This window comes from Sordaria macrospora, chromosome 2 (assembly GCF_033870435.1).
Source record: "Sordaria macrospora chromosome 2, complete sequence".
Classification (NCBI taxonomy): domain Eukaryota; kingdom Fungi; phylum Ascomycota; class Sordariomycetes; order Sordariales; family Sordariaceae; genus Sordaria; species Sordaria macrospora.
Window position 1 is genome coordinate 1,313,408 of NC_089372.1, and position 18,457 is coordinate 1,331,864.

General features: G+C 53.6%; 8 protein-coding genes across 8 annotated transcripts; 4 read left to right on the plus strand and 4 right to left on the minus strand.

The window, feature by feature from the left end:
• Nucleotides 1-1,931: 1,931 nt before the first annotated feature.
• SMAC4_04412 (uncharacterized protein) lies at nt 1,932-2,821 on the minus strand. The gene is made up of 3 exons (XM_003343706.2): nt 2,700-2,821; nt 2,472-2,636; nt 1,932-2,402 (listed from the first exon to the last, which is right to left on the minus strand). Exons 1-3 carry the CDS (start codon nt 2,744-2,746, stop codon nt 2,285-2,287), a joined length of 330 nt encoding a protein of 109 aa, XP_003343754.1. The 5' UTR covers nt 2,747-2,821; the 3' UTR covers nt 1,932-2,284.
• A 265-nt stretch (nt 2,822-3,086) lies between these two features.
• Nucleotides 3,087-6,103, plus strand: SMAC4_04413 (uncharacterized protein). The gene is made up of 2 exons (XM_066090107.1): nt 3,087-3,296; nt 3,355-6,103. Exons 1-2 carry the CDS (start codon nt 3,165-3,167, stop codon nt 6,043-6,045), a joined length of 2,823 nt encoding a protein of 940 aa, XP_065946028.1. The 5' UTR covers nt 3,087-3,164; the 3' UTR covers nt 6,046-6,103.
• A 189-nt stretch (nt 6,104-6,292) lies between these two features.
• Nucleotides 6,293-7,843, minus strand: SMAC4_04414 (uncharacterized protein). Its single transcript, XM_003343708.2, has 2 exons — nt 7,361-7,843; nt 6,293-7,230 (listed from the first exon to the last, which is right to left on the minus strand). Exons 1-2 carry the CDS (start codon nt 7,467-7,469, stop codon nt 6,986-6,988), a joined length of 354 nt encoding a protein of 117 aa, XP_003343756.1. The 5' UTR covers nt 7,470-7,843; the 3' UTR covers nt 6,293-6,985.
• Nucleotides 7,844-8,452: 609 nt separating this feature from the next.
• On the plus strand, nt 8,453-9,566 carry SMAC4_04415 (uncharacterized protein). The gene is made up of 2 exons (XM_003343709.2): nt 8,453-8,830; nt 8,999-9,566. Exons 1-2 carry the CDS (start codon nt 8,522-8,524, stop codon nt 9,440-9,442), a joined length of 753 nt encoding a protein of 250 aa, XP_003343757.1. The 5' UTR covers nt 8,453-8,521; the 3' UTR covers nt 9,443-9,566.
• A 100-nt stretch (nt 9,567-9,666) lies between these two features.
• On the minus strand, nt 9,667-12,098 carry SMAC4_04416 (uncharacterized protein). The gene is made up of 7 exons (XM_024655553.2): nt 11,922-12,098; nt 11,720-11,750; nt 11,519-11,574; nt 11,365-11,395; nt 10,514-11,285; nt 10,218-10,449; nt 9,667-10,148 (listed from the first exon to the last, which is right to left on the minus strand). Exons 1-6 carry the CDS (start codon nt 11,926-11,928, stop codon nt 10,219-10,221), a joined length of 1,128 nt encoding a protein of 375 aa, XP_024511429.1. The 5' UTR covers nt 11,929-12,098; the 3' UTR covers nt 9,667-10,148; nt 10,218.
• Nucleotides 12,099-13,745: 1,647 nt separating this feature from the next.
• Nucleotides 13,746-14,042, plus strand: SMAC4_13212 (uncharacterized protein; the record flags this gene model as incomplete). The annotated part of the gene is made up of 1 exon (XM_066091317.1): nt 13,746-14,042. The coding sequence occupies one exon, from the start codon at nt 13,746-13,748 to the stop codon at nt 14,040-14,042; it is 297 nt and encodes a 98-aa protein (XP_065946029.1).
• A 1,165-nt stretch (nt 14,043-15,207) lies between these two features.
• Nucleotides 15,208-15,942, plus strand: SMAC4_04417 (uncharacterized protein; the record flags this gene model as incomplete). The annotated part of the gene is made up of 1 exon (XM_003343711.2): nt 15,208-15,942. One exon carries the CDS (start codon nt 15,208-15,210, stop codon nt 15,940-15,942), a length of 735 nt encoding a protein of 244 aa, XP_003343759.2.
• A 695-nt stretch (nt 15,943-16,637) lies between these two features.
• Nucleotides 16,638-18,294, minus strand: SMAC4_04418 (mitochondrial 54S ribosomal protein uL5m). Its single transcript, XM_003343712.2, has 3 exons — nt 17,843-18,294; nt 17,073-17,757; nt 16,638-16,808 (listed from the first exon to the last, which is right to left on the minus strand). Exons 1-3 carry the CDS (start codon nt 18,097-18,099, stop codon nt 16,692-16,694), a joined length of 1,059 nt encoding a protein of 352 aa, XP_003343760.1. The 5' UTR covers nt 18,100-18,294; the 3' UTR covers nt 16,638-16,691.
• Between the last annotated feature and the right edge of the window lie 163 nt (nt 18,295-18,457).

The window sequence follows — 18,457 nt, forward strand, 5'->3', positions numbered from 1 at the left end:
GGTGATTCGTGAGCGGATGACTGCCAGTCTGCCACTGTTGAGAAATGTGATAGTGGTAGTATTGAAGTTGTCATCGAGTGGTGCAGGTAAAGGTCGACGGTTGACTAAATCATTCGTGAAGAACCCGTTAGGTAATGTTGGAATGTGATCAATACTCGCTCTAAAAAGTCAACGCAGACAATGGTACTCGCACTTTTCCATTTCAAAATGACCCAGACCCAGTAACAAATCCTTCCAAATACCGTCTTGCAATTTGAACAATGAGACAGACACTAGAATACCACTTTCACAAAGTCGTTGGTATAATTCCGCGTGCTTGAATTAGACGTACGACAAGGAAAAGAAGCGAAGTTTGTTTAAGCGGTCCGTCCCGGTCTGGAATCCCATCGGCCATAAGGATCGGCACCGGAGTGAGACTGAAAAGGCTGCCCGGCGACGACGCTATCGTATCGTGAGCAGCATGGTTGTCGGTTGTCGTTGCCGACAGATGAGCTCCTCTTGCTCAACGGTTTCTGGTCAATCATCCTCATTTTGATTCTTCAGCTCCGGAGTTGTGGTACTCCGAAGAGATGTTAGCCCAAAGCAGACTCGACGAGATGACACCGCGATGAGTTAGGCTGGCTGGTTTTGTTGTAGGTGAAATGAAGACCGGTGATCTTCTCTTCAATGCAAGGCTTGTTAGAGAGGGTTGTACTCCGTGTCCGAAGAACTGTACCTGAGTGTCGATGGTTGTTAAATGATCTCGTGTTCAGTTCTCACTATCTTAGTACGACCGTCGCATCGTCGGTCTAGTTCTAAACGAGACGCTGTCGGCCCGTTGTCGGGTTGGGCATGAAGATATCATAGGGTGTTTTTGGTTTCTGGTCCTCACCACGGCCGATCAATATTTATCTCGCACAGTCTTTCTCGGCTCGGCCTGATCCGACCTTGATAGACCCTGTCGGGCTGAATTTGGGGTCAGATTGGGGGCCGGACCGGCTGGTAAAGTGAGGCGAACATGGCCGGTGAGTAATGCGGAACGTGGTGTCTGTAGATCCGGACGGGAACTATCGAAGAACTCGACGGTAATCGCGGCTACATTATAAAACAAAAGAGACGTCTTGAGAAATGTAGGAAGGAAGAGTGACGGAAGTGACTGTATAGACAGACGTGCCTGTTTCTAGGTTGAAGCACCGCAGCTGTGTTCCAGATGCTTGCAAAGGGGAAGCACATAGACTCGAGTATGCCATCAGTATCGACTTCTCTTTGCTTGCATTGAAGATTGCATACCTGTTCTCGGAAAAGTGAACCATTATTGCCCCCAGAGGTCGTCAAAGGTGACTTTCCTAGCTACACTTGGCAGTGTCGTGATAAGGCCCTATTGCATATCGCGAATTCCAAATGGCCACCTGCAAGACCTTCCAAATCGATACCGTTGATCCAGAATGCTAGGATTTTGAAGGGAAGTAATGTAAACCTGTAGCTATCGCTGCTTAAACATGGAAACATATACCTGGCTGGTTAGGTTACGTGGAAACGAAAAGCTGCGTGCGTAGTAGGCGACTAAAATAAAGTCTGCGGTCGTCAAAAAGGCAAAAAAAAAAAAGTGGCGGGTTAAGCAATCCAATAGCACACCGTCCGGAGTCAAAACCACGCTCTCTCTGATAGCCGGCGATGGACTGACCGCTACACCAACTACCTCCTGAGGTGGACGTTACTGCTAGACTCTCCCGGTCCCGACGGTAAGTGGCACGCGAAAGGTCGCTTATATGGGCAGGTCCAGTGACAACCACTTGTGAGGCCTGTTTTCTGCACATGTAAGCCGAGAAAGTACGGTTCGAATGAAATATCTTCGGTAGTTGAATGCCGGTGTGACTCCATCTGGCCAGGAGGGATGTATCGAAACGCGGACAGCATGAGCTCGCCGTATTCATTTCAAGTTTGGCAGCGGTAGAGGATCGTGTAGTCTCGTGTGTTGGTGAAGCTACATGTAGTTATTTGCTCGCTGCTATCCAGACGTATCCCTTGGTTCGATATTGGCATGACATTCGTGTCTTCCATTTATTCCCTCGCCGCTTCATTTCCAAACCACAAACACAAGGTTGAATGTCACATCAGGTTCAGGAACACAACGGAGCCACATTTCTCCCATGTCCCGAAGTTCCGCTTATCGCTGTGAATAAGACGGCCCGTTGTTTATGGTCAGTCAATGTCGTGGAGCGAAACAAAAGGGATGGGGTACCGACTGTATATATATCAATCGCCTTGCTGTCCACCAACTTCCCAACCGTGCCCACCTGGAGTTCTAACCACCGTGAAGCGTGGAAATAAAGAGGATGTTGTCTCCCGGCTGAAGCACGTAGGCGTCTTCCTCTTCCAGTTCCCAGTCGCATTCATTGATTAGACACAAGATACCTGGGCGGCTATTTGGTTCATGTTCTGTTAGCATGTGGCTTTATCCAAGGGAAAGCGGAACGCAAGATTAGACTCACAGTTCACCACCAAGCACAAAGAGATCTGCGCGAGGGTCCGTCATGAGCTTTTCGCATAGATACTTGATGAGAAAGCCAACGTTGGCTGGCTTTCCTTCAGAATCTTGGGCTGGTACTGAGAGAGCATGATGCTTCTGGTGGGAAAAGAGAATCTCAAGGCCGCCACTGGAAGAAAGATATTGCGTTAGTGAGATGGACCTAGTACGTCGGTAGGAAGATGATACTCACGAGAAGTCGACGGTGATGTCGAGCTTTTGATATTTTTGGTCTGACATGGTGATATATGTTCGGCTTTGAGTGTGATTCAAAGCGAACGTCTATGTTGTTGTACGGATGAAGTTGAAGAATTCAGGGTAAATTGTGTGGTGGATGACCAAGAAAGGAATATTTGCGTGAAGTTGACAACACAACTTATACGCGCTGATTGGATGTTTGCTGCACTCGCCAGGCTTTCAAGAGCTAATTAAATAAACTGGGAAAAAGTCTGCCATGTTAAGTCCTGCAAAGTAATCGAAGTGGAGTCGCTTCAGGCCCAAGCAAGGGCCTAAAAAACTCCAAGCTTGGGGCCTGTAGCCAATCATGACGACTCCTCGACAGCGACTTAACTACAAATCACGACTTCCCTTCCATCACTCATTATTTGCGGGTTGAGTGTGATTTCAAAATTGGGGTCAAAATCGAAAAGAAAAAATCATGACCGAAACAGCGATTGACACTCGCTATTTGTCGGCCGGCGCAAATAGGTACGCCGCTGCCGCTGACTGGGGAGAAAATGGCCTGGTGGCATTTGGCGCAGACATCAACGTCTGTCTCTGGAACCCTTCGGTATGACCACAGCATGACTATTCCACCCTATGAAGATTTCTGCTAATACCTGTCCCAGAACACCGTTGGCATCTCCCAGATTCTGAGTGGTCATACAGCTCATGTACGGGCTGTCAAGTTCCTTCCTAGGTTGCAGGATGAGAAGTCAACTTACCTCATAAGCGGAGGTGACGACCAAAGCCTTCGGATCTGGGCTGTCGACGGCGAGACGGGTGTCGCAACATGTGTTCAAACTCTGCAGGAACACACCGCCCCTATCAACTACCTCGCAGCTCTCAAGATTCCCGTCGGCAGCACCAAGCGCTGTATTTTCGTTTCGGGCGCGGCAGACTCTACCGTCAAGGTCTGGTCCTTGGACGTCTCATCCGGCCAAGTCACCCTCCTCCAAACCATCAAGACGGCGAAGAAGTACTTCCCCTTGGCTCTTGCCCTGAGCCCCTTGAATGACGAGGGAACTGCTCTCATTCTGGCCGTTGCCGGAACCACCAACATCATCCAGATCTTCACTGCGTCAACAGCAGACAACAACACACAACTCGAATTCACCCCGCAAGCCACCCTCCCCGGCCACGAGAACTGGATCCGATCCCTCGATTTCATCCGCGAAAAGCCAAAGTCCGAAGCCGAAAGCGACATTCTCCTCGCTTCAGCCAGCCAGGACAAGTACATCAGGATATGGCGTATTCACCAAGGCAGTGCGCTGTCCATGCCCACCTCGGCCGCCTCAGATGCCTCTGCTGCCGCCGCCGCCCTGACCCCCGGTCCGGCCAACAAGATTCACAAGATCAAGGTTGAGGGAGCTGACCCCGTCACTAACAAGTACTGCATCATGTTCGAGGCTCTGCTCCTTGGTCACGAAGACTGGATCTACACCGCACGCTGGTGCCGCTCTCCTACCTCCACCACCTCCGACAGCGGCGAGGGTACCCTGCAACTCCTCTCAGCCTCAGCAGACAACTCGCTCTCCATCTGGGAGTCTGACCCAGAGTCGGGTATCTGGATAACCGTCGCCCGTCTCGGCGAGGTCAGTCGCGAGAAGGGCGCCACCACAGCAACCGGCAGTATCGGCGGTTTCTGGACGGGCATGTGGTCGCCCTCGGGCACGACCGTCATCACTCTCGGGCGCACCGGCAGCTGGCGCCGGTGGGATTGGGACAGCGACGATCAAGCGTGGAAGCAGAACTTTGCCGTATCCGGCCACACCCGCGCTGTGACGGGCATCTCGTGGTCCCGCAACGGCGTCTATCTTTCGTCTACCAGCTCCGACCAAACTACCCGGCTCCACGCCGAATGGGCCACCAACCCTACCTCTAGTGTCACAACCAGCAAGCGCACCTGGCACGAGATGGCCCGCCCGCAAATCCACGGCTACGACCTCAACTGCATCGACTCCCTCTCCTCGACCTCCTTCGTCTCCGGCGCCGACGAGAAGCTCATGCGCGTCTTCACCGAGCCCAAAGCCGTCGCGCGCATGTTGAACAAGCTAACAGGCAGCTCATCCGCCTTGTCCTCCTCGGAATTCGACTCCCTCCCCGCCGACGCCGCCAACATCCCCGTCTTGGGCCTCTCCAACAAAGCCATCGACGTGATCGACGACGACGCCGACGCCTCCGCTGCCGCAGGTGGTACCCCCGATGGCGGCCGCGGCGGCGACGTCACTGCGCAAGACCGTGAAAACATGCTCGACCCCGCAAGTATGGTGCGCAAGTCTGCGCTGGAAATCGACCACCCCCCCTTCGAGGAATCACTCAGTCGGCACACCTTGTGGCCTGAGGTAGAAAAGCTCTACGGACACGGCTACGAAATCTCCTGTCTTGCCGTCTCCCATCCCACCGCTTCCTCCTCCACTCCATCATCCGGTCAGAAAGAAACGCACCTAATCGCCTCAGCCTGCCGCGCCGCCTCGCTCAATCATGCCGTCATCCGCCTCTTCGAAACCGACAAGTGGACCGAACTGCGCCCCCCGCTGAAAGCACACACATCCACCATCCACCGCCTGCGCTTCTCTTCCGACAACCAATATCTCCTTTCCGTAGGAAAAGATCGCCAGTGGGCCGTCTTTCAGCGCGATCCTGCATCGAGCGCAGGGTACACCCTCCTGCAAATTAACCCCAAGGGCCACAGTCGTATGATTCTTGATTGCGCTTGGGCGCCCAAGACCTCATCACCCTCAGCCTCTCCCGTGGACGTGGACGTGGATGTATTCGCCACAGCTGGCAGAGATAAAGCTGTTAAGATCTGGGTTAGGAGGAGGATGAATGCTTTACCTTCCAAGCCCAAGCAGGAGGGAGAGGGAGAGGGAGAGACGGAAAAGGAAAAGGAAAAGAAGAAAGAAGAAGAGTTTTCTTTGGGTTTGTCACTAACAGAAGACCAACCCATTACGGCTCTAGACTTCGCTTCGACACCGTTGAGTGTTTCCGAGGATGGCAGTAGTGCCATCTTCCTGTTAGCCGTGGGCACGGAAAGCGGTAAACTATCGGTATTGGCGATCAAGGTTACTACTATCTCCTGTAGTAGCTCGTCGGAGGTTAGTGTGGCGGTGGCGGAGACGTTCAAGGTCGGGGAGCAGTTGTGGTTGCCAAAGGCGGTGATGCAACTTGCTTGGAGGCCGAGGGTTAGGAAGAATGGTGATGGTGAGGGTGAGGATGATGACAGCGATAAGGAGAAGGGTGAGAAGAAGAAGCAGGCGAGGGAGTTGGCTATTGCTGGTGAGGATGGGTCTTTGAGGATATATGAGTTTTGTCTTTAGTGGTTGGGTTCTGGTAAGAGGAAAATAAGGATAGAGTAAAATTTCAATGGCATCAAATAAATTGGTTCTTGGTTCGAGATAGGAGGTTATTGGCAAGTGACATGAGGTGCATGTGGTATAAATGAATGCCTGGTTGAACAAGTCTCCCATATAGCTCAGGCCGCTGGCTGGCACCGGTGTTGAAGAGACGTTGACAAGACATTGGCCAAAAAGCCCACAGCTATGGTACTGTTTAAAGATCTGAAGCCTTTAGAGAGTGTTGATCATGTACTGCTATTAAAGACTACCTAAACCGGGTTGTCCTGTCTTGTCCTTCTATGCAAGAATGTATATGGTTGTTGTTCATCTATCGTTTGCCGTCTCCCAACCTTGACCAGCTAGCTTCATTACGTGTGATATATTTCTTTTCCAATCCTGAACGCCAAATAACCCGACTGATATACCCCTTGCCTCCTTCCTGCCTTGATCTCCAAAATCTGATTCCCACAACATTACAACGCACACCACCCAAGTTACTTCATAGCGCGGGCAGACTGCCCGAGTGCCCATCAAGGTTCGATCAATCCCTTCGAGGTCCATGATCTTGAAAGGTTCGGCTGCCGCGGAACAGACGGATTGCTGACACCATCTCGAAGTGAGAAGCGTCGGGAGTCGCCCAGAGAGACAGTGCGCAGGCCGCGCCCCCAGTAATACAGACACCACTGGTGACCGTAGGTGTTGCATACCGGACGAAACTCCCTGTTGCCGCCCCCCTGGGAGAGAAATCGTTGCCTCAAGTGAGCTTCCGCATCAACCGTCCGTCCGTTTCTTCCTCTGCCATTACTGACACCTCCACGGCATCAATCGATCCGACCACCTAGTACACCTCAAATTCCCAGAGAGTTCACCATCTTGCCCAGTAGCTTTCAAAGGGTTCTCCGTCTTACTCATGGCTCATCGCTTAGAGTTCCCTAATAACCCCAACCGTAGCATCCGCGGCCCTGCCCAGCGCCTCGACAGTCTTCTCCGAACCAAGCAACGCGCTCTTGGTGACGGTGACGGCATTAGAAACGACATCGAGGATCGAGTCCTGGGCGTCGCCGTGCATGTAGAACCAGGCGCGGCGGGCGATGAATTGCACGTGGTGCGGGAGGTAGAGGACGGTGGCGATGAAGGTGAGGGAGACAAGGAGGAAGAGGACTGAGTCTGTTCAGGAGAAGGATTGTTAGCTATTGAGTTTCGCGGGGGAACAGATAGAAATGGGGATAATCTTTGGTAATGGGCGTGGATGGTAAGGAGACCATGCCGTGGGAGGGAGGCAAAGAGCTAAACGTACAAAAGATGAACTTTTCAATAGGCGTAAAGATGTACACGCTCATGGTAACCTCAAGCTGGTAAATCTTGAGCTTAAACCACTTGCTGAATGCCTCGAGGTAGGAAGACATGATGGGCGTTTGTGTAGTTCGTGTCTTGGTGTATGTGTGTGTATGTGTGTTTACTCGGAAAAGGCGGGAATCGAGAGTTTCGAGAAGAACCGCTGCGGTTTTGCGATCGATCGTTCGATGGGAATGGAGTTCGATAGGTCTCGGTTTGGGGTTTGCGGGTTTGCGACGACTGCGAGCGATGCGATTCGGGAAAGGCGGTATATAACAGACGAATTACAAAAAGTCCAGGTTAGGTTGATGATGATTAAAAAGCCGGTCAAGGTCAACTAGAGACAAGAAAACGAAGAGTCGCGCAGGAAAAATTGGCAAAGAGAAGGAAGCGGCAAGGTCAGGAATTCACGGAGGAGGTGGTTGTTCAATGCGAAAAAGGATCAGATCGAATGTTCAAGAGGCGGGATCCAACAAATCCGCCGTTTCAGTCGCAACAATTCATCCACTGGCCTGCAAGCCTGCGCACAGCTGGGGAAGTCGCGAACCACTGCCCTGCGCTACACTGCACTGCGCGACAGCGACAGGGCGCCGACGGGCGGGACCGGGGACGGGAACTTTCTGTCAGACTGTCACCGCCTACAAGGCCCAGCCCAGAGCGCTTCTCTCGCTCTTTGGGGCTTTCAGTGCCACTGCTTTGTGCCAATTGTGCAGTTCCACTTGCATGCTCTCTGACAATGGAAGTGCCTGCCCCGGAACCCCGGAACTGCCAGCGATCAGAAGTTCAGAAGGGAAGAGCCCAGAGCGAACCATCGGCCTATCCGCGCCTTCCATGCTCTCCAAATGCTGAGCCCCTGAAATTAGCGTCGTGCAAATCTTATCGGTCCCTTATCATTGGTCATTGAGTAGACCCAAAGTCCCACCAGCGTTGTGACCGACTTTGGCCCGTGACGACGACGAACGGCGACGACGATTTGTTGCCGGCCCCGACGACCGCCCTCCTGCAGCGCAATTGCCAGCCGGATGCGATAGCAAGCCTAGGTGGCTCCGTTCCGTCATCATCATCAGCATCATGAATGATCCCGTCCCCGTCGTGATAGTCCTCGGCTCCGGATTCGGATGATATGAAGACAACACTTCGCCTACCGGCTCTTTTCGACACAGCAGGTGGTCGAATCCTGAAATATGGCGACCTACCTTTTTTGTCTGGCTTGGGTTTGAGCTCCGGCTTGCTGGGACGGCGACCGGTGATCGCAACACTAGCGGCCCGGCCAGGCACAGCAGCAGCAGCAGCAGCAGCAGCGACAACACCGTTCACCACCACCGCCGCATCATGGCTCAAATCATGGCAAATGCCTCCCCGTCCTAAACTGCCCGAGGACGAGTTGGAAGAGGTTTACCTCAAGGGTAGCGGTCCTGGTGGACAAAAGATTGTATGTCGTCGCCCTCCTCTCCCCTCTGCCACTTTGATTCCCTTTCGCCATACCCCCTTCCATCTCTTTTCCCTCCTCCTAGCTCCCCATGTGCCATCTCCTGTCTCCCAGTATCTCACCCACTCCTCTCCTCATCCCCAGTTACTAACCGTCTTCCCCCTCTCACAGAATAAAACAAACTCCGCCGTCCAACTCCGCCACATCCCAACCAACATCGTGATCAAATGCCAAGAAACGCGTTCGCGCACGCAAAACCGCAAGCTAGCGCGGGAGATCCTCGCCGCCAAGGTAGATTTTCACCTGAACGGGGATAAGTCGCGGGTAGCGATCGTGGGCAACGTCAAGAAGAAGAAGGCGGATAGTAAAGCCAAGAAGGCTCGGAGGAAGTATAAGAAGTTGGAGGAGGAGAAGGCTGGTAAGGGTGGTGCTGGTGTTGATGGGCAGATAGCGGAAGGGGAAGAGGGTAGAGAGGTGGAGGAGGGGGAAGAAGGGGAAGAGTGGGAAGAGGTTGATGCCGAAGCTGCTGAGGGAGAAGAGGAGCTACAAGAGGCTAAGAAGGGAGAAGAGGCTGAGAAGCGCGGAGGAAGCGCAGATGCCGCCGTTAAGCAGTGAGAATACCCATGATGATGTTAGCAAATAAAGGAAAGATCGAAGCCATCTGGTTCCTGCCACTGGTTTGCACCCTAGACCATTCTCGACCGTGCAAACGACCGCTTGTTACTCGGTTCCAGAGCGGTGAGGATCGCTTGGATCGGTATCGCCGCCTTACCATGGGGTTCTCCTTCCATCAATCCATAGGCACATGCATCTCGATCTTAGTGTGGATCTGATACCTTGACAATCAGCAAGGCCCCTTTTGCCCTTGACTTGTATTATTCTAATTACCTAGTTCACGGCCAAGGGACATGCGGCTGAAAGTGTTGCCAGTAAAAAGAACGCTGTTTGAAATTTTGATGATATTTTCATCCACGATAACCTCGAATTGCCCAGTTGTGACTAAAACTTGCTGCTAAAAGTGTACTAAATAGAGAAAGGGTGTTGGCAAGATCAAGAAGCCCGCATACTTGATCGCGCCTATCCCACGCATTCGCAGCCGTCGCCGCCCACCCAGAAAACAGAAAAAAGAGGCCATTATTTATGTCTTCTAGTAGAGAAAAGAGACGCCAACCCCCTTCTGACCACGCTCACTACTTTTCGTATAAGAGAGACCTGTGCAGAATACACGCGCAATGCAGACATGCTACCTGACGCAGATAGGGGTGTTATGGCCCCAGTTGGCGCTGGCTCGTGACAGTCGTGGATTTGTCCATTTATTGAACTACATACAAGGTGTAAGCCGACGACGCTCCGCTTCCAACTGCAACAACGACCTCTCAAGGACACCCACTTTAGAAGCACTTGCGGTGCACGATCGAGGGACCGCTCTCGTCGTACTCCTGCTTGGAGATCCACATCTGCTGGAAGGTCGAGAGCGAGGCGAGAATGGAACCACCGATCCAGACGGAGTACTTGCGCTCGGGAGGAGCAATGATCTTGACCTTCATGGAAGAAGGAGCAAGAGCAGTGATCTCCTTCTGCATACGGTCGGAGAGACCAGGGTACATGGTGGTACCACCAGACTAGTGACGAAAACGTTAGTGGGCTTATCCTGTACTGCCAACTCCACAGCGAACGGGGACTTACCATGACAATGTTGCCATAGAGATCCTTCCTGACATCGACGTCGCACTTCATGATGGAGTTGAAAGTGGTGACGTGGATACCGCCGGATTCGAGACCAAGGACGGAAGGCTGGAAAAGAGCCTCAGGAGCACGGAAGCGCTCGTTGCCGATGGTGATGACCTGACCATCGGGAAGCTCGTAGGACTTCTCGAGAGAAGAGCTCTGGGCAGCGGTCTGGATCTCCTGCTCGAAGTCGAGAGCGACGTAGCAGAGCTTCTCCTTGATGTCACGAACAATTTCGCGCTCGGCGGTGGTGGAGAAGGTGTAGCCACGCTCAGCGAGGATCTTCATGAGGTAGTCGGTAAGATCACGGCCAGCCATGTCAACACGGGCAATGGCGTGGGGAAGGGCGAAACCCTCGTAGATGGGGACAACGTGAGTGACACCATCACCGGAGTCGAGGACGATACCGGTGGTACGACCGGAGGCGTAGAGAGAAAGGACGGCCTGGATGGAGACGTAGAAGGCGGGGGCGTTGAAGGTCTCGAAAACGATCTGTGTCATCTTCTCACGGTTGGACTTGGGGTTGATAGGAGCCTCGGTAAGGAGGACGGGGTGCTCCTCGGGGGCGACACGGAGCTCGTTGTAGAAGGTGTGATGCCAGATCTTCTCCATGTCATCCCAGTTGGTAACGACACCGTGCTCGATGGGGTACCTGAGAGTAAGGATACCACGCTTGGACTGAGCCTCATCACCGACGTACGAGTCCTTCTGGCCCATACCGATCATGATACTGGCATGGTTGTCAGTTTTCCGAACGTCTTACAGTGTTGCGCGCGCGCGGGACGCTGGGGAGTAAATGGTATGCATACCCATGATGACGGGGACGACCGACGATGGAAGCTATCGCGACATGTTAGTATGGCTGGACGTTGGGTCTTGGCGGGGGGTGGGAGTAGCTCTCTGCTGACACGTTGCCCGTCTCAAGCAGGAGCTACTCCTCGCGGGAATAGTGGGAACACTTACGGAAAACAGCTCTGGGTGCGTCATCACCGGCGAAACCGGCCTTGCACATACCCGAACTGGGCGGTTGTTAGCTATTGTCCATGGGAATGTTCACAATCTAGAGTTGGCTATCGGGCGGCGGCGAGGCGTCGATTGCGGGTGGAATATGACGCTTCTCCTGGGAGTCGGTGAGGCGCAGGCGGGGAAGAGGGGAAAGCTTACCCATTGTCGATAACGAGGGCGGCAACTTCTTCTGTTGGCGGGAAATGCATCAATCAGCTTGTGTCCATGATAAACAGTAGAGGGCGATGATGGCAGAAGTCGGGTGCGCCGGCGACAAGCTCTTCGGCGCAGGCAGACTGGGACCGAGACTGGGACTGGGACTGGGACTGGGCAGGAATGTGGACATGTTGGCGTTACGTACCCTCCATTGTGATAGATTAGGTGGTGACGAAAAGTGTCGGATTAAGCAAAAGGTACAGAAGAAGAGTTATTAAATACGCTCGACGATTCCCGGATCGATGGAGCGATGATGATTTGGCTGAGAGTGGTGTTGCCGAAGGACGTAGAGACGTTGTTTGGGCAAAAATTTGGATGTTGTTCGGTAGGCGGAGGAGTTGGAAAAGGGGAGGTGAATTTAAGGTCAGCTTTGGGAGTACGAGGCGGCGGGTGGATTGAGGGGGGAGAGGTAGGGGAGGTAAGGGGATGGATTGCTGTGGTGCCAGGTGCGAGGGAACGGATGGCGGACTGGGGGGGCACAGGTTGATTGGGGACTTTGGGACTGGGCCGGGGGACTGGACACTGCTGGCTGCTGGCTTGGTTGGACTGGGCCTGGTCACCTCACGGCATGGGACTTGGCGGACGGCGGCGGAGGAGGGAAGGAAAGGCGGGCAGGGCAGGAACACCTCAACACCGATGTCACTGTTCTTGCTCACTGGCAGCTGGACTGGACACTGACAAGCGGAAGTCAGCCAGCGAGATGAATGGAAGCACCCCTCGCCGGGCTGCGCTACCTGCTGCCTGCACTGTTGCCCGTGGTTCACGACGGGATGGGATGGATCACTGTTGCGAGTACAACACCCTCCTCCCTCCTCACTGTTCGCTTTCTACCCTACACTACAAACTCCCAAATCACCAAATCACTGGCCGCACCGCCCCCTTGCTGTCTGGCATATTCGTGGACAAGTTGTCAAAGTCACAGTGTCATGCTTGATCGGGGTGGCTCAAGGTGGATTCCCGAGTGGCCTGCGATCCGTAAAGTGGGTAGGAGACACCGCCTAATTTTGGGAGGACAAGGGGATCTTCCTGCCGCCAACACACTTTGGGAAGGCTTCCGCACCTCGGAGGCGAGTGGACGTCTCGTCTCGACATTCAATGTTTTGGCAACTGGCAGCCCATTGATGATTCCAGTCTATTGCAGCCCGGCCGGGGTCGTCACCGCTGTGTGCCGTTCCTGTTCGACGGGCAGTTAGACGATTGTGAGAATAAGAAGCTAGAAGCGTGGGAGCGTGGCTGGTTCAATGTCAATGTCATCCCCTGCCTTGTTGCCGTTGTGCACTACATACCTAGTCACTGTCCCCCTTGTTGCACCCCGTTCATTACACCTTTATTACTCCTCCTGAAGAAGGCGTTTGCAATTCCAGAAGATCCAATGTTCTTTACCGTCTCTTCTGTTGGAGCCTGGCTGATTACGATCTCTTGGAAGCTGGTCCGGATCGCAAAACCCCATGGCCCCGGGGGTCCGAGTGCCTTTGACGGCTCCAGGGCCGCCCGGTACGGGATCTGACGGAGATAGCCTACGGTATGCACTCGGGTCCATACGGTGGGGAGACTTCCAGCAGCGGTGTCATTTCCAAGGAAACGCCATCTCATTGGGGATGAGAACGAGGTATTGCCACAGTCCAACACCAACACCACCAACCGACAACCACCGACTTTATTGGCGTTTACATACTTCATCCCACCATCCACCACACCTTCACAGCCTGGAATTGGAACTTTTGTTTCGCTGTTCACGTTGAACCAAGTTAAGCTGACGTATGCCCCATTAGGTATCCGGGAATTTTGCAACCCAAACGACAAAGAACATGAGGTCGAGATACGCATCACCGATCATTATCTTGTTTCGCCAAGCAGGCATCTCGTCTCCTTTCCTGAAGCCTGACATGAACATCTAGGCTTTTCCCTAGGCGCCGACCATTATTCCCTGCGCTGCCGCAAGTGGCTTGCGTATGCACCGCACTTTAAAATGTCAGCCTTGTCAACCGTTAGGACGGCATTCCCGGCAACGATGATCACTGTTCCCCTTTTCAGTGATCTAAAAGGAGCATCAATATCAGCAGCCTGGAGTCTTTTGTCTCGATTTACACACAAATCTACGAGAAACACCCGCCAAGCGAAAAGCGACGAGTTCCGCAACGGGTTCGGACATGGCGCGGCTGTGGTCCATTCAATCATCAATGCATGTGTTCCAGCGTGGTGGGTATCGATGACGGTGGGCCAGGCAGTAGCATTGTGGGCGGGATTCCAACAGCAACAAGCTTGAATATCTACGTGGACGACAGAGACAACACCAAACAGCACCAAGGACCACTCTGGACCAACCCCGCGTCGAGGTCGACAATATCAGAGCACTCTTCAAGCTGTGTTGAGTGTCAACTTGTCAAGCGATCAAGCTCTGGCTGTGAAGGGGCCCATTCTCAAACACAAGTCCTGTTGGATGCTCATGGTCAATGCGACCTTCTCCAACCAATCACCCAGCCTCCTTGTTTACCCTTTCGTTGTCACTTTATGCGATCCTCCGGAACGGAGCGAAGCTGCCACTGCCACTTTGAAATGCTGTGATTGCTTCAGGTCATGTCAGCCTGTCTCGTCGTCTGTCGCCTACTGTCTCCCCGCAGAGCGACGGTTTGGAAGCAACAACGACGAGGGGCAAAAGGTGGGGCAGCTGCTGCCCGCTTTCCTCATCGTGCGTTGAGTTGTGAAAGGTGCAGTGTGGAGGGGCAGTGCACAGACTATTTCAGCTCGGGAAGCTGTCTCTGTTAAAGCACATGGGCCTGGAGCTTGGACCTCATTTGAGTCTCCCTTTTACCCCCTGAATATTTGACGATGCCCCATGTTCGTTTGATGTTTTATTTCCTTCTAGAAGCTGAAAGGTACCTTCTCTTCCTGGGACAATGATTTCGGAAGATTAATCTAAGCGGAAGCAGCCTTGCTACACACTTGCCTTATTCCAGAGATCCTCATAAGCAAGCGGCTCCACGTCTCATTCCTTTTCCAAATTGCCAGCCAGTTTAACACGTGGGGAAGGCGCTAAGCCGTATTGGGACCGAACTTTCCTGAAACTCAAAGAACAATCGAGATGGGATTGGACAGCAATCGCGCATTATCGATAAGTCAGCCTTGCGCAAACCGAATCCTTATCGTTCTTATACTGTTTGTACATTGGCGGGGCGCAAACATCATTAACAAAAGTTTAACTGATCAAGTCATCCTCGATACCCCATCCATCACACGAAAATCAAGGACCCTGTTGGACCTGTGACACAGCTACTTCATATCGAATATCAACCGAGTCTACCAGCCAAACGAACCAAACCTCCCAAGTCTCATTCAGAACAAGTCTCGGCGCAAACCACCAGACAAGCGCAAACAAGCAGCCAGAACCCAAAACCACCACTTAATCACAACCAACAAACCAACATTTCAAAATGGAGAAGAACCTCAACCAACTCCTAAAATGGTCCATCGAAGCCCAAGCCGCTGCCGCAGCAGGCCAATCCCACTCCAACGGCACCCCCGCCTCTAACGACGGCCCAACCCCCGGCGCCGGCGCCGTCGCGACCTCTCCCGCTCCCGGCGTCACCGCTCCCGGCCCGCGCCCCATCGACCCCGAAGTCCTCGCCTCTCTCTTCGGCGGGCCCTCGGAAGCCGAGCTGATGAAAGCCGCCATCGAAGTGATCACCGACCCTTCGCCCCACGTCACGCTCGAGAACCGGCTGATCGCCTTTGACAACTTCGAGCAGCTGATCGAGAACCTCGACAACGCAAACCTGATTGAGAAGCTGTCGCTGTGGTCGCCGCTGCTGTCGGTGCTGGAGCACGACGAGGAGGAGATGCGTTTCTTCGCGGCGTGGTGCGTCGGCACCGCGGTGCAGAATAATGAGAAAACCCAAGAAAGGCTGCTGGCTATGGGCGGCGTTCCCAAGCTCGTGCAGCTGGCCATGAAGGAGGGCGAGACGGAGAAGGTCAGGCGCAAGGCTACGTATGCGCTCAGCTCGGCGGTTAGGAATTATCAGCCGGCTATGGATGTTGCTGCTCAGGAGATGCATAAGCTCGGTCATGAGGTTTTGGTTAACAACGGGAACGCAAAGGTCGATGCGGCGGATATGGATAAGGTTGATGAGGTCATTGAGTGGTTGAGGACGAAGGCTAAGTCTGCCTAGATGGATGGGGCCATCAAGGTCTCGGGGGGGATGATGAGGAATGAAGCAAAAGGAATGGAGAAAATGTGGAAGATATGTTTGTTTTTAAGGCATTGGAAAAGGCGTTATGGGATTTGTATTTGAGATCTAGATGATGGGTTCTGTCGGTTGTCATGATACCTTGACCCGTTCTGCAAGCTAGAAAGAAAGGGATATGGATATATGATATGATTATAGACTTGGGCAAATACCCCTTGACGATGTCCGTTGACAGCGGGCAGAAAATGACGACAACTTGGTTCACACAATGATTCACACTTCAACTTTGACGAGCTCGTGATTTTACTTTCTTTTGTTCTTCTTCTTCTTCTTCTTCTTCAACCCTCAGACCCAGTGGTATTTTTTCTTCTTCCCATATCCATTCCCACATTTATCTATGAAATCTTTCCGGTTCTCCTCTCGTGATGTTGTTACAAAAAAAAGTGTATGGTATATGTACACCCAACATACCCAACACACCTACTACACATCATCCATCCCTATGCGGCGGCGGTGGTGGTGTAATTTCGTATTGTACAAAAGTTTCACACATCTCTTACTCCGTCCTCCTCAACCATCATCATATCATCTTCCACTCACACACGATGCTATGGTAGAGTCTAAATTGCTTGATTTTTCCCTCTTCCTCTTCATATTTGCTTTTTAGGTCCCGACTCAACTCGACCTCTCTCAAGACCAAACAACCAACCCGTTTGGCCCCGTTTGGGCGCTTAAGAGTTGTAGAAAGGCATGCCGAGGGACTGCAGAAGAAGCTTGGCTTGTCTGTCGGAAGTGGCTGTCGTCTTGATGGCGATGTGGCAACCGGGGATCATCTTGGGGGGGTACATCTAAAGTAGAAAGAGCAGGAAGTTAGCAATCCGTTCATCTTGAAGTCAACTCGGAAGCTGGTAGGGCTAAAGTTAGAGATGGAGCCAGAGCCGGAGCCAGAGCCGGAGCCAGAGCCGAAGCCAAAGCCGGAGTCGAGTCTCTCTCATCCCGTCCTCTTTCCAGCTTCAGCTCCAACCCTCTCTCCAACTCCAACTCCAGCTCCCCTCCTTCCTCCTTCCTCCCCCTTCTCCCCATCACTCATCTCACCCCCAAGAAAAACTCACATCATAATTACACTCCACCTCGGGGAAAAGCTGGACATCCTCCGGGTTAAGACCAAACTGCACATTACCGCTGCCATCGCCCGTACTGGCACGAATGCCCTTCCAGTCCTTGATCCTAGGGAAAACCAGATGGACGAGGCGATCGAGAAACTCCCACGCCGCGTTCCCGTAGATGGTCGTCTTGCAGCCCGCGGGCTTGTTCGCCTGCAGATGCCACTGCACCACGTTGGACTTTGAGCGCGTCATCTCCGGCATCGTGCCCGTCATGGCCAGCAGCACCGCGCGCGCCGCGATCAGCATGTCCGGGTTCTTGAGACCAAGCGGCACGAAGGTCGAGACTGTGATTTCCTGGATCTCGGGGATGTTGCGGAAGGTGATGTCGCGCTCGCGAATCGGCAGCTCGGGGGCGCCGCGGGGCGCACGGCGCGCGCGGTTGGCGAAGTAAGGGCTATCGCCCTCCCAGGCACGCAGGCGCTCCGTGGGTTCCTTTTTGGGTGTGCCAGGTGGGGTGTGGATGTAGGTCAGCGTCATGAGGTCGGAGGCCATGACGGTGCGGAAGGTTTCCTTGAGGCGAGGCATGTTGAAGGGCCCGGGGACGAAGTCGCGGGCGATGGGGTCGGAGGAGGGAGGGGACTGGATGGGATGCAGAGGACCGCGGTTGTACTTGGGGGGATGGTATTGGTATCTGTTCGTTTGAGAAGCCATGTTAGGTATCTGTATTATAATATTGAAGCTTGTGTGTAAACAGTAGTATGATGATGTAAACACACCTGCTGCTAGGCAACCTCGCCTTCCTGTCGGCCGCACGCTTCCATGGCCTGAAATCCTTCTTGTCCTCTGCGCTGGGGATGGGAGCCTCCAATGCCGACTGTGTCTCAAGCTCGGCGAGGTCGGAGATGTTCTTGGAGGAGGGGGCAGCGGCGCCGGTGCCGGGAGCCTGTGTCGAGGCGCATCTTCGGAGAGCGAACTGAGTAGAGAAAGGCTGAAGGGCACGAGCGGATCTCGAGACCCCGCGGAGACTGGCCATGGTGAATTACTGGGGGAAGGAAAAAGAAACCGGCGTTCGGGCGGACGCTCTGCTTTCGGAATTGGCGACGGGGGGGTTGTCGTCGGTTCGGGGTGGAGGGTTGAGGAAGAAGGTCCGGCGCACGCGGGAAATCGGGGGCCGAAGGTCTGTCACAGAGGGCAGCGAGGTTCCTTCTCCGGCAAGCGCAAGGTCCTGGTCCCGCGTCGAGGCTCGAAGAGGTGCCGGTCCCCGTTCTGCCGCCCGCCGGAATTTTTTTGGAGCCTCTGCGGGCCCAAGAACCGGGGCCAATGCTTGGCAGCACTGGCCACGGCGGGATGGGCTCGGGTTAGGGTTGTAGGTGCGTGACCCCTGAGATCGT